This window comes from Seriola lalandi, unplaced genomic scaffold (assembly GCF_002814215.2).
Source record: "Seriola lalandi dorsalis isolate HSWRI2012SDOR001 ecotype SW California unplaced genomic scaffold, Sedor1 jcf7180002054559, whole genome shotgun sequence".
In the NCBI taxonomy this organism is placed as follows: domain Eukaryota; kingdom Metazoa; phylum Chordata; class Actinopteri; order Carangiformes; family Carangidae; genus Seriola; species Seriola lalandi.
The window spans coordinates 2,516,793-2,530,903 of NW_019525112.1; the positions used below are offsets into that span (position 1 = coordinate 2,516,793).

Here is a 14,111-nt window from a genome sequence, read left to right on the forward strand (position 1 = left end):
GTAGGTCCAGCTTGATTGGTCGCATACCCATAAAAGACAAATCAGACAGGCAGATCATGTTTTTCTTTTTAAAATGCTCCATACATTTGGATAAATGATCTATTTCAGGTAGTGTGCTGGGCAGTTTCATTTTAAGTTTTCATCAACTGAAAGTAAAATTTCCAGAGGGCAAACAGACGCAGTTAATGTCTGGGTTATCAATAAAAAATATTCGGTTTCACGGTTAAGCAGTTTTTATCCAGCATTCTCACATTTGGACAGCAGCAACCAAATGCAGCGTTACCATAGCAACAGCATCCGGCGCATTATCCTCCTCTTGGATACGCATCCTCGAGTCGCCTCTGTGATTGGACAAGCTCTCTTTGGATGTCACTGGGGCAACCGAATGATGGGAATTTTAACACATGAACGGAAATGTGGCCGCTGAATTTTAGTGGCTGCCTCCGTGCGTCCCCCATTCAGGCACAAGTGATGTGTATGGAGAGCGGAGGCAGCCATTGGACCGCTCGCACATCCGTCTGACGGAGGGAGGGATCCGTATGCTTTTTTTTTATTTTATTTTTTTTTTACCCTCTCAGTACGGGAGCCGAGCGGGGACCGGCTGGTTACGCAGCGGCCGTGGGTCTCCACCCGAGAGTATGGCGGCTAGGATTGCACCAGAGAGCGGGGGAGAGACGGAGACATGCCAGCGATGGTGAAAAAGAAACAAAGAGACACAAGTTCTTTAATCAAGTGTCGAAATAGTTTTAGTTTGTGCAGATTTTCCGCGGCGGCTTCCTGCTTCAAAATCTGCGCCTGCAGTTCATTCTAGGGGCTGAACCCAGCGTTTTTCCAGTGTCCTCGATGGAGCAAGTTTGTTTTTTTTCTGATGCATAGACAGGGGTGAGCTAAGCAGATGAAAACCCGCACGGTCCACATCATCGGCCGATATTTTCTTCCTCCCCTGTGCACATTTTGGACAGTTGCAGTCCTCGGATGCTCGTATAGCTGTCAGTGTCTGGCCTGCATGGGGGAATTTCTACAATGAAATCCATCTTGGGGCACCGAGTCTTTGTGCTCTGCCATAGCTGAGCAGCGGCGAGCAAGACTATATTATTGACAACCCGTTCAAAATGGGACACGAATGGTGAATGTGATTCGTGCGGGAACATTTTGAGTTCATTTCAATGACGCGCGGAGATTGATACCTTACGACTTGATTTAATCCACGATGCGCGAGTATAAAGTGGTGGTCCTGGGCAGCGGTGGGGTCGGGAAATCCGCCCTCACTGTGCAGTTTGTCACCGGGACGTTCATTGAGAAGTACGACCCGACCATAGAGGATTTTTACCGCAAGGAGATCGAGGTGGACTCCTCACCCTCGGTACTGGAAATCCTTGACACCGCTGGTACCGAGCAGTTCGCCTCCATGCGGGACCTTTACATCAAAAACGGTCAAGGATTCATACTGGTCTACAGCCTTGTCAACCAGCAAAGCTTCCAGGACATAAAGCCGATGAGGGATCAGATCATAAGAGTGAAAAGGTTGGTGAAATGATGCGCAGGAAACCGATAATGTCCAAATAGTTTAAGTATGGATGTTGGAGATTATTCTTCACGCATATTATGCTGGCTTTACGGGCCCTGTATAGTTGAAGGATGGTCATAGGCCTGGTCTGAGAACTGTGCTTGGATGGAGATGCTGTGCATCTTCAGGGCAGACTACAGAACAACACCACATGCCTGTTCTATTTTGGTGTACCAGGTCTCACCCACAATGCTTGTTGGCAGGCAAATGTCCTTGCACTGCAGTCCCAGCATCTCTAAAACTAATCATTTGTGATTTCTAGGGTATCCTCATCTCTTCACTGTTTCTGCAGACTTCTTAATGTTTCAGTCTAGACAGTTGCATCTTAGGAGTGACAGCTCTTAACAGCACCAGCAGTGCTGACCCATCCTATCCATAAGCACTGTGAAGTGAAGACCAGTCTGTCTTGCAGTCATAACATGCTAGATGCTCCCTGTGATCTGCCAAGCTGCAGCTTTGCAGCTCTGAATGTCTACTGTGCCGGATGCTGCAACCTCAGTGAAACACCCAGCCAGGGATACCCAGGATTCAGTGCAACAGAGGCTCTGCAGAGAGCTTCAAGGAGGCACAGCTCAAAAATACTGTAGGGGTTGGGGAAAGCACGCTGGCGTGAGCCCGGCTTCTACGGTGGAGAGGCCGTGTTTTTAATTAACAAGCTGCACAAGCTCTTTAGGAAGAGCGACACAATTGAAAGTGTGAGATTGTCTGATGTCTGAGTGCTGTTACACGGATGATCCTGATATGAGGTCACCAGAGTGAGCTGCTGATTGATACATGGAAGAGGTTAGCTGAGGCTGTGTGGTTGTGCCATCATGTTATTGGTGTTTCTTAGCTCGGGGCCAGTGTACTGTGCAGGCATACAGTACCGTATGTTCACCTGGTGAATTGAGATGTTTTAATAAAAGCCTAAATACACAATGCCGTAGATGCTGCTGACCAGATAATTATTGGTGTATTGGCTGTGAGTGTGTTGGTTCATCAGTCATGGTGGGTGTCATTGGATGTGAGTCAATGTAGAGAGGCCCATAGGCTCTGGAGAGACAGAGCAGGCTAATGATGAAACATATTAAAATCAGCTTACAGCTCACACTGTTTAGTGATATAGCTAATTACTTTAATTAAGGCCCAGCATAAGGACAGTGAAGTTGTATCATGCGGTGTTGTGTTTCTTTATTGTGACAGTGCGGTTACATCCTGTCACCTTAAGATAAAACGTATTCATCTTAAAGAGGTTTACTTTTGTTTGTTGCCTTTAGTTTTTTTTTTTTTTTTTTTCACATGCACCTTACAAACAGTCCTATAAATCTGTGGATGAAAGAATCAGGTCAACATGTTTCCCCCATATGAGTTGGGAATGTGGAGAGGTAGGTACAGTCTACGCTGTGTTTGTGTCTGTGTTTTGATGTGTGTGTGTGTGTATATGCGTGTGTTTGTGTGTGTGTGTGTGTGTGTGTGTGTGTGTGTGTGTGTGTGTGTGTGCGTGTGTGCGTGCGTACGTGCATGCGTGCGTGAATGTAAATGTGTACATGTGTGCTCACACAGCAGATGCAGCCAGGCTGTTCCGTGATTTCACACTGAACACTGAGTCTGGTGCTGATCTCTAATGTCACAGCAGAATTTATTTTCTGTAGCAAAAGCATCACACTTCTCATGCTACTCCTACATAGTAGTTAATTTCAGAGTCCTGTGCTTTGTGTGGACTTGGTTGAAACTTGAGATTGTGTTGGAAACAGTGGGGTTTCTTTAAAAACGTCAGGTCATGGATAGTCTTTGATTCAGTTATAAAACGCTGACCCACATTCGGTATGCTGTTCTCCCTTACTGGAGTTTTTGAATGGAAGTACACATATTTTCTTTTGGTTATTTCGAGAATTTCTGTTCATCTGTGCAGTAATTAGTTTCAAAGAAGAGCTGAATCAAAGAATTTCTAAGAGCTGACGTTTAGAGACCTCAGCATCTTCCCTCTAACATTAACACAGTTGACCTTACTCACTGCGAGCCTTGCAACATGAAACATTTAATTGACGGTTTATGTTTAAGATCAGGAGAGGCTTGCTTTATTCTGCTGTTTGTTCAGGGCTTTTTTAAACACACAGACACACGTTTTCTGCTTATAAAAGCTTCTGTTGACTGTGGTTATATAAGATCACTTCTGGTTCCTGAGAGGCTGTAAATGTACACTGTATGGTAAAGTCAACACATACTGCTACACGGATACAAACAAAAAAGTAGTCGCTAAATGTGTTTCCATTTTTCAATTAATATGGTTTTATAGGCACAGGAGGAAAACCACATGATGTGACTGGAGATCGGAACGCTACAGATCATGTAATTCTATACTTTCTATAACCATCAAAGATCAATTCAGGAGACTTAAACACAACCCTCTACCATCAGAGTCAGTCATAGTTTCTTTGGTTGCTACAAATAAATGGCAACAAATGAATCAAAAAATCTTGTGATTATATCAAGGAAATTAATTTGGTAACTACAAAGTTGTCAGCAAATGCTTTTGTCTTGGTTTCTAAGTGTTGTTTATTTATTATTTGATCAGAGAGCGGATGATTTAAACATATGTTTGTTAATCAAAGTCAAAGCTGTATGATTGTTGGTTTAAGTCGGTATGTACAGTATTTCAGAAGTTTGCCATATTTTTTCAAACACAAAAAGGTCCCTATATAAACACAAGTTTAAAACCCAAAACACATGGATTCACATGTTTTCGTCAGTATTGAAAAAGTTTGAATGTAACTCAACATTAGAATTGTATTTGATTCTGGGTCCTCTTGTTTCGTGTTGTGTTTGCTCCGCGGGTTAACCAGCGAAACGTCTGAATGAAAAAGTTTTAGGTTTCTTATTTTTCACCAGTTTTCAAGAATTAAACTATGAGGAATCCATAACAGAAGTGGAACAGATAACTATTTATGTGCATGCTGTGGGCCTCAGGAGCCCATAATTCAATGTAGCATCAAGACACGTTGTGTTTTAAATTTTAACAAGTGACAATTCTGCTGTTTTCCTCACTGAGAAATAACTGGCACAGTCTTGCCATCACTCCCTTGAAACACACAGCTGAAACACAACAAGTTCAGGCATGTTCTGTGGGGCTTGTTGAAAGGTATTGTGGGAAATGTAGGAAATCATTCAATGCAGACAAGAGAAGCATGAGACATCAGAAAGACACAGGAGTAACAAATGACCACTTGCAGTGACTGAACATCCCAGAATAGTGATGAAGCACAGATGATAGCTCTTAAAAAAAGGGGGTGGAATTTTCCTTTAATGTTTTTCGGACTAAAGCTTTAGCAGTTACAGGTCTTTGACACTGTATTTGTAAAATGGGATTTCGTTGTGTAAAACATCAGCAGTCAAACTGCTCCCGTGCCTCTCACTGCTGTCATCGCTTCTCTTGCCTGTTTGTCCCTCCCAGCTGCCAAAACACTGGTGACCCGTCACGACCATATCGGCATTCGCTCAGGTCAGAGCCACTGCTGTGCGTCGCTCTCACTCTGAACCCTGTCAGCATATATCAGTGCCTGCTGTTAGTGGCACCGTCGGGCTTCAGCACAGAGGCCATGGGTGCACATGATTACACCCTGGCCTGCCTGTGTCTGCTGGGGACCTCATCACTCCTCACTACAGCTGCAGTTTAACCGCACACCAGGGATATGTTGTAATTGGTGACTTAATAGAGCATTTCAATAGAAGTACTATGGTCAGAGGTTGGAGAAGAAGAAACAGGTGAAATAGGGTATCATACACTTTATACTGCCATCCTGCAGTGGTCTGGTGTCTTTGGTCTACTTATTTTTAATTCACACACTCATTTCAACCTTGTGATAAAGCTAACAAACTGTGGAGATACCATTCCAGGGCTTGTTCGTGTGCCAAGTGGCTGAAGGGATTAAGATCAATAACTGTAGGAGCAGCAGTCTCCCAGTTCGCCCAGAAAGATCCTCTTTCATCCTTGTTATTGTCTGTTGTGAAAACTGTGTGAAAGAGCTGAGTTAAAGTTCAGTGGTTGTTACTTAAGAGGGGACTTGGCTTTAGAAATTATATGTTAAAGGCCCTACGCAGTGCTGGGTCATAGCAGGATCTCTTTTAGGAGTCATTCACTTATGGACGGTGGGGTTATACTAGGTACAGGGGTGTAATTACTGAGAGCAACTTCTGTAAATTTACCCCAATAAACGGGTCACACATAGCTCTAGGGATTGCAATGTGGGTCAGTTGACTGGCCGGTCCACCACTCCAGTGGACTGGCCAATATCTCAATAACTATTGGATGGATTGTGCTAAGAATTGGTACGTACGTGGTTCCCAGTACTACTGACGTTAATCCACTGACTTTTCCACTAGCGCCACCACTATTCCTTCGGTGTGTGTTTGTGTTTCAGTGCGGAAATGTATAAATTACATGTAGCTGTCACATTACAGCTTGACAAGAGCCCATGTGTCGCATAAAGTCCGGTTCTGTACTGTGCCGCAAAGCTACTCACAGAGGTTAAAGATGATGTCAAACAGTGCTTGGTAGTTGGTGACAAAATGTCAATTCTTAGAAACCCATTACAAACTGAAATGGATTTTTAAGCGGTTTCCATGGATAATGACAAGGGAGAAAAAAAACAACAAACAATTATAAAAACTCAGGCCACCAGCTGTGCAGGCATAAGTGGTTTATAGCTTTTTTGTTATTTAAGTCATACAGTGAGTGTTTATACTAAAAAAAAAAAAAAAAATCCCAGAAGAGTCAAAAACAGGCAGCTAATAAGCTCTTCAGTTTTGTGCAGCCTAATCCAGCTCACCAAGCACTTCATTAGGAACACCTGTACACCTGCTTATCCATGCGTTTACTATACTTTATTATAACAATTGTTCAGACTGTGAAGATGTGGAGGAGAAAAAAAAGAAAAAGGAGAAAGCTGAAGTTACATGTTTTAGGCCTATTTCATTTTTGTAAAACTAAGCACTTTATTTTAAGATGCACATTTTTTCAAAATGTACTTATTACAACCCCTTATTTTCCTTGAAATGAGAAAGTAACTTAAAAGTCATCTCAAACTGATTTCGTGAACATGACAGTGAGTTCAGTGAACTTCAGTGGCCTTCCAAGTCAGCAGATCTGAATCCAGTACGGCTCGTTTAGGATGTGGTAGAATGGGAAGCGCTGCAGCTGACAGACCTGCAGAGATGGTGTGATGCAATCGTGTCAACGTGGAGGAGAATCTCAAAGGAGCGTTTCCAACATCTTGTGAAATCATCGAGGCTGTTCTGAGAGCAAAACTACCGAGTATGATCTTCCTAAAAAAGTGCTTGGCGAGTGTATATGCTGTGAGTTGGTCATCGAACACTGACAACAAATTGACACATCGTACTTTATGGTGGTGTAATTTGATTTCTAAAGTTGCATGTTGAATTTTTTTTTTTTCCTCTCTGACATTAGGCTGGTAAGTCTAGTGTCAATACTGGAATCATTTCCTCAGAGTGAAGTATCAGACTTCAGCAGAGAATGTACAACGTGTCACTTGTGCCATATTCTGTTATAAAACTTATGGATGAGTCTGTGAACTATTCAAAGTTTCCTTCTCTCCTTTGTTACCTCTCTCTTACAGAAAGGCAATCTGAACACATTTTTTTTTGATTGAGTGGCACTTTGATTTTCAGATTTTCAGCCTTCCACTTTGTACAGTAAGAGGAGGAATTTGTTTCAGACGGCATAATTACCCCCAGGGAGCTCGTAGTCTGCTCCATTATTGCTGCAATACATCAGATCCAAGGATGACTGTAGAGTCTGTCGAGTTCCGTACGCATTTATCTTGTCCATTTTGACGTTTCTTGGCCAGTGTCTTTACCATCTGTGAATAACATCAGATTTTGAAGGTAACAGGAAGCAGAGAATTAGTTTTCATAACCTTCAGAGAATCCAAAAGAGACTCTCGTGATATTGTCTTTTTTTTTTCTTTTCAACGATTACTTTCAAAAGCAGAAATCTGCATGTGGTTGTCGAGGCATGTTTACAAAAGACTCTTTAGAAATCTGTTCCTGATTAAGTCTTTCTTTGTCCTGATTTTGTGCTAAAAAGAGAGGAGGCTTATTGCTTCTCTCTGACTCAGCTGAATTCTCTCCACTGTCTAAACTGAAGACCCTCCTCAAAAGAGCCGTTGGGAGGAGGCCCGGCACGCGACCCGTTTCCTCCCTCCTCCTGACGGTGTTGTCTCGAGTCAGATCCAGAGACTCTTGAGCAGCCAGGTTCCACCGTCCGTCAGCAAGGCCAGTGTGAGTTGATGCATCATGCATTATAGATAAGGTGTGTCTGGGGCGAGCTCACATGGGTGTTTGCAGTCAGAGTGCTCCAGTGCGGGCGCCGTTAGGCTCACAAGCTGAAGGCTAAAGCATGACATGTTGTTTGTGCTGTTTGTGTCGCAGCAGAAACACAACCGGACTCAGTTATTCATTTGTCTTTTTGAGGCTCGTGTCTAAACCATGTAACCGGCTCTGTGTGTGTTCTGCGTTACGGACGAGCCTCGCTTCCTCTCAGCGGCTACCGTCGGGTCCAGACACAGTGTGGCCGACACCCTTTATCCTGAGGTCCTGGGAGCCTCGGTATCCGTGGCAGCCACCATCTCACACCTCTTGGGACCGCCGGTTTCCTCCTCTGTTATTATGACTATATATAGACCCTCTCCTTTGGTACCAGATGTCTTTGTGCTGTGCTCCTGTTATGATGAGGCCTAAATGAGCTGTTTAACTTGCATACAGCCGACCAAGTCAAATCCACCATTATGGTTAAAAGAAGTAAAAAAGAAAACATGCAACACACTTTGATGTTTGGCATGACTCTTCTGGACTGACTTTTCTTGAATTCCTCCTGCTGTGTGGGACATCCGTGATAATTATAGCTAGTTTGTTATATTTGCTGTCTGAGGTTTGATGTGTAGGAAGCTCTTGTAACAGCAGCACTGCTTTACATGACACCAGTGGACTGAGAATCTGCATCCATTTACATCTTGTCTGGGTGTAACACCTTAAAACACAAGATACAATTTGATAATAACTACTATTATATAGAGCTGAAACAAGTTGTCAATTAACTGATTAGTCAGTTAACAGAAAATGAATCGGCAACTTTGGTTCCAGCTTCGCAATCGTGACTGGTTTTCTAGTTTTTGCACTCTCGGTTCATACAAACAAAACATTGCAGGACGTCGCTGTGCTCTCTATAAACTTGTGATGGGCACTTTGCACTCTTTACTCGTATTGTACAGACCAAATGATTAATTGATGTTATATTATTGTTATATTATTGACAATAATGAGAGTTTGCTTCTAATTCTCATTTTAAAGCCTTGAATCCTTACACAGAGCTCAGTTACCAACCATGTTAAACCGTGCCTTTTTCTGGAACAGGAAACAACTGGGGCAAGAAAGTGAGAGCTGGGATGAAACAGCAAGTGATAGTAGATAATATATATAAGATAGTTAGGTGGCCACAGGCCTCCGAGAGAGATCTAAAGTGGGAGATTTGAGATAAAACCACAGCCTGGGGCAAAAGAGGAGACACCCAAATGGTCCCATTACCCCAACTAAATGCTGAGCCCCCTGTGGCTTCTCCTAAATGAATGCAGCTGTAAAAGCAAAAGGTCTGCCTTTCAATTTGCTTGCCAATGTCTATGTTTGGGGTTCTTTTTCAGTGAAGGTGGAAAGGGAATACAAGGTTCCAGGCAAAAATTGCCTACCACCAGCTAGAAGTGGTCCAAAATAGCCGTCAGGAAAATCACGGCCTTGCTGTTTTTATAGACACCAGGAATGCAGTGAATGAGACCTGGGCGCTCTGTGCTGTAGTTTCTCATTCAAGTTGCCTCCGAGCTCGAAGAAGAGGCACACACCGACCAACCTCTGCGATCATCTCTTAAATCCTGGTAGTTCCTCTCGGCTGGTGAGCCGATCCTGGGAACAGGACAGGATAGAGATTAAAGTTCACTCTGGATAATGTATTCATGACTAGATCAAAGTTGGCTTCTTATTCTCGGCAGGTTTAAGCTTATTTAATGCTGAAACCTGCAGCCCCCTGGCCTCCGAGAGAAGCTCAGGCTGCCCGACTTGGAAAAGTATCACACTTTCTGCTCCTGCAGTTGCCCTATCTCTCCTGCATTAGTAATTTCCTTGTATACCTGTTACCATGGCAATCAAGGACGAGGATGATTTTTTTTCCTCTATAAATAATTTAGAAGCTTGTATATTTCGTCGAGCGAGGGCAGCATTTTAAAACCCTAATGATGTTGGTGGTTGTGCAGGTGTATGACTCTGGTCGGATGTTGCTCAGTGTTGCAGTCAGAGACATTTAAACTCACTTCAAACAACGGGTCCAGCAAATGGAAAGCGCTCCCTTGCTAGCCTCATGCAGCTAAGGATGAAAGAAATAACCTGTTGTTTACCAAAGGACGTGAATACGCATGATCTGCTATCTCTGTGATGTTTTTGATTTTCGTTATCTCTTCTGATGTGTACAAACAGGCTCAGAGGCCCGCCATGTTTCCCCAATCTCAAAACCCGATGCAGTGATTATTATCGGTGAAACTGCGTCACAGCCGTTCCTCTTTATAATTATAGAGCAGTAGCCTATTTAGTTAAACTGACCGTCTCCTCTGGCTGCCGACAAAGTAGTCCAGTTCCACAGTGACATGTTGTGCCCCAGCGACATGGCAGGGAGTTCGGAGCTCAAAAGATTATGAGAACTTCCTATCCTCAGGGGTCAGAGCTATACGACTCATTTCCTGTTCTCCGCTGGGTCAGGCTTTACGCTTACATACATGAGGCAGGGTGGGCGGCGTGAAGGTTTCAGCATTTAGCTCCTCACAGCGAGAAGGTGCTGCCCTGGTTCTTAATGTGAAAAGCTTCCTCCCACAGTCAAAGACCATGTGTACATCAAAGTAGAACCATTAAAAAAAAAACAAAAAAAAACCCATCATTTTCTTTCCATCCACCCACAGTAAACCCACATTTTGCGCCCAGCTGAGCTTTTTGAAAATACTTTACCAAGTGAGTGATTTTGCAGCAGCCAGACTGATGTTGTAGTGTGGAGAAGCAAAGGAAAGTACTCTCTTCAAAAACAACTGACATATGATTTTCAACCTTTGCCAAGAACAAATATTTGACCTCCACCTTTCTCCGTGATCACTTTTTTTTTTTTTTTAATTCTCATCCCTCATTCCAGATTTCCACTGAAAAAATAAACGCTTGAATTCTTTTAATGAAACGGTTCTATTTAAGTTGATTTTCAAATATATCGCTTCCTGCGGAAAAAGAGGAGTGTTAACTGCATTTTTAACAATACTCATTGTAAGTACTTAGAACGAGAACAGCCCAGAAAGTGAAAGTGACAAGACGAGTGAGAGGGAGACAGATGGTGGGCAGAAAACAAATGAGTTCCTGAGTGTGTGGTACTTCAAAGTAAAATATACTCAGTAGTGTTTTTTAACTGATATTTTCATCCACATTTTTGTATTATTGAATTTTTAGCGGCGTGGCATGGCTCTAGAGGTGGCAATTTTATACGAAAATTGATTCAAAAAACCACTTCATATGATGCCATCACTGAAAACAGCCAGCAAAATATGTCAGAGAGACATGACAGTTTACACATCATGAAAAGTGCTACGTAAACCAAAGAAGGAAAGGTGCAGACTTGATTTTACTTGCAATTAAATGTGCCATGAAATTAAAATTTTCTATCCTTGCTAAGACTGACTTTGTATATCTGTCAAAACTTAATTCGATCACACTCTTCACTAGAATTTGGCTGTAATACAACATTGGGAAGTGCCAACTGCCATTAAACCAAAAGCAGAAGAAAAAGATGCATGTTTTTCTGTTCTGGCGCTTCAGTATGTTTTACAAACTAAAGTGAACTATCTGAAAACACAAATTACAGCCAGAAAATGTCTAAAAGTTCGATGTCATTTTCATCTTTATTTGTTGTGTTTAAATCCTGATGATGAGATTAGGGCTGGATGAGAATGTAATACTTCTATCATTAGCTCAGGAATAAATATAAAATACATTTAAAAATTTATGATTGAGATTTTTTTATTTTTTATTATGGGATTTGTTTTTAACTGTAAACATACTGTACATATATGTTAAGGTGTGTGTATGTGTGTGTGTGTGTGTGTGTGTGTGTGTGTGTGTGTGTGTGTTTGTGCCTGCATGTGAGTACTTAGTAACTGTCACATTATTAATTTCATCTATATTACTCAGATTCAGTGTGAATGTCTGTCCTGTGATAGATCAGTGACCCAGTCAGGTTGCTTCCCTGCCTTTTGCCTAATTCTGCCTGACTCCCTTGAACGGGGAGAAGCAATTAATGAATGAGGCTAGATTTTCCATTGTTGCCATTGAAAGACGGCTGTTTGAATGACTGTTTTAAAGGGTCATATTTCAGTAGTCTGCTACACAGAGAGAAAATTTATGGATTATGGATAATTAAATAATGACATTAAGTAAAGGATTTTCTCATGCAAAGTGTAAAGGTTTATTCAGTAGTGCAATTAAAAGCCTGTTGAAGCATAAAGCATCTGTTATTACCAAGTTCTGAAAGGGTAATTGCCTGTTAAACTGTAAGTTCAGGAAAAATGCTAGGGCTCAAAAAACGCAGTGATTGCCTCCGTACAGCTTGTCAGCATCAGTTTTTTGCTGAGTCTTATTCGTGCGTCTGTGTCTGTCCTCAGGTACGAGAAGGTTCCTGTGATCCTGGTGGGGAACAAGGTGGACCTGGAGAGCGAGCGCGAGGTATCGTCCAGTGAAGGCCAGGCCCTGGCTGAGGAGTGGGGCTGCCCGTTCATGGAGACATCAGCCAAGAGCAAAACCATGGTAGACGAACTGTTCGCTGAGATCGTTCGGCAGATGGACTACGCCGCCCAGCCAGACAAGGATGACCCCTGCTGCTCTTCTTGCAATATACAATAGCCCCGGGGGCCTCCAGGAACAGGCCAGGCAAAAAAAAAAAAAAAAAAAAGTCTACTTTCGACTCACAGCAGAGAGATACACACTCGGATACACACACACACACACACACACACACACACACACACACACACATGCACATGCCAATTAAACGGAAGATAAATTCATGGTTGAACGCAATGGATGTTAACTCTATGGAGCATAAAATCTACAGTGACATGATTATTAATAACGACATGTGAGTAATGAATACGTTTTGAATGAGGAATGCCAGGAATTTGCTGCAAGAGAAATTGACAAATGACAAAAAGGAACGTGCCCTCGCCTTATGTTACTCTCTTTTGTTGTTTGTTTTCATCCTCTCATCAGCAAAGAATCACAGATCAGGATCACTACTCTTTAGGTTGTTAAACAATCTGATATAAATGAGTTAAAAAAAAAGTTTTCTCCTGGTTTTGTCTGTTTCGCACAAAACACAGAGATGCATTTTTTTATTATTATTATTATTATTATTATTACCCTGACTCGGTTGCAAGTAGCTACTGTACACTAACCCAATAACAGATTTCTGGGATCCAGTTGTTTCAAACACTGAGGAGTATTTTATTTGCAGTATGTACACTTTTTTTCTCCCAGCTTTGTCTGTGTAGTGGTCATTGGGAGGTTTTTCATCACAGGGCTGAACCAAAGAGGTGACCTGAAAGCACCTCTATTATATATATATATATATATATATATATATATATATATACATTTTCAGCTGTTAAAAAAAGGAATGGAGAGAAAACAGTGGATAAGTCAGTGTCTTTTCTTCAAACATTTGGTGCAGTCATCTCTTTCCTATTTTCTCACTTTTGAGATATAATGGTAAACATAGCGGAGTCACATATCGTGTGATGTTTTGTTTTCCTCCTGGGGGAAGACTGATGGCAGATCGCTGAGTGGTAGTATAACTAACTGCTTCATCCTTATGGGACAAACAGTTCATCTTTTCAGTGTTTGAATATCTCTACAGACGATCTCTCGAAACTCTTTTCAGGAATGGGTGACATTTAAAGTGAAGATGCCAACATTTGTCATACTTTGCATTTTTCTTTTTCTCTCCTCTGGTATCAATATGAAATGGGGTTCTCAAGCGTTTCAACATCCTGATCCCATTCTTTATGTGCTCAGAGTATTCAAATCCATAGTAACAAATAGTAACGACGAAGGCGATGATACTAAGAATAATAAATGGTAGTGTAAATATTTTGTATTGAAAGTGCCAGCTCCTATGAAGACACTGACTCAACACATGTGGAATTGTCAACTGTATGCATGGCTAGTAAACAAAAAAAGGACTCTTATTGTTTGAGATTAATATAGGCTGTGGAAATGTGCAAACCAAACACATACACGTCTGGATCTGGACATTGTCTCAACTGTACATCTGTGTTGCCACGGGAACCAGACTCTCCCCGTGTAACCATTTTCATTGTTGATTTTATATTTTTTTATGTGACCATTTACTCTTTATTCCCTCTCTGAATGGTGACACTGTTACATTTGACACCTAAACAATAAAAGTGCGTTCAACACTCAA

At 42.0% G+C, this 14,111-nt stretch overlaps 1 protein-coding gene across 1 annotated transcript; it reads left to right on the top strand.

The window, feature by feature from the left end:
• Positions 1-590: 590 nt before the first annotated feature.
• Positions 591-14,111, top strand: LOC111662158 (ras-related protein Rap-2a). Its single transcript, XM_023415929.2, has 2 exons — positions 591-1,524; positions 12,295-14,111. Exons 1-2 carry the CDS (start codon positions 1,211-1,213, stop codon positions 12,530-12,532), a joined length of 552 nt encoding a protein of 183 aa, XP_023271697.1. The 5' UTR covers positions 591-1,210; the 3' UTR covers positions 12,533-14,111.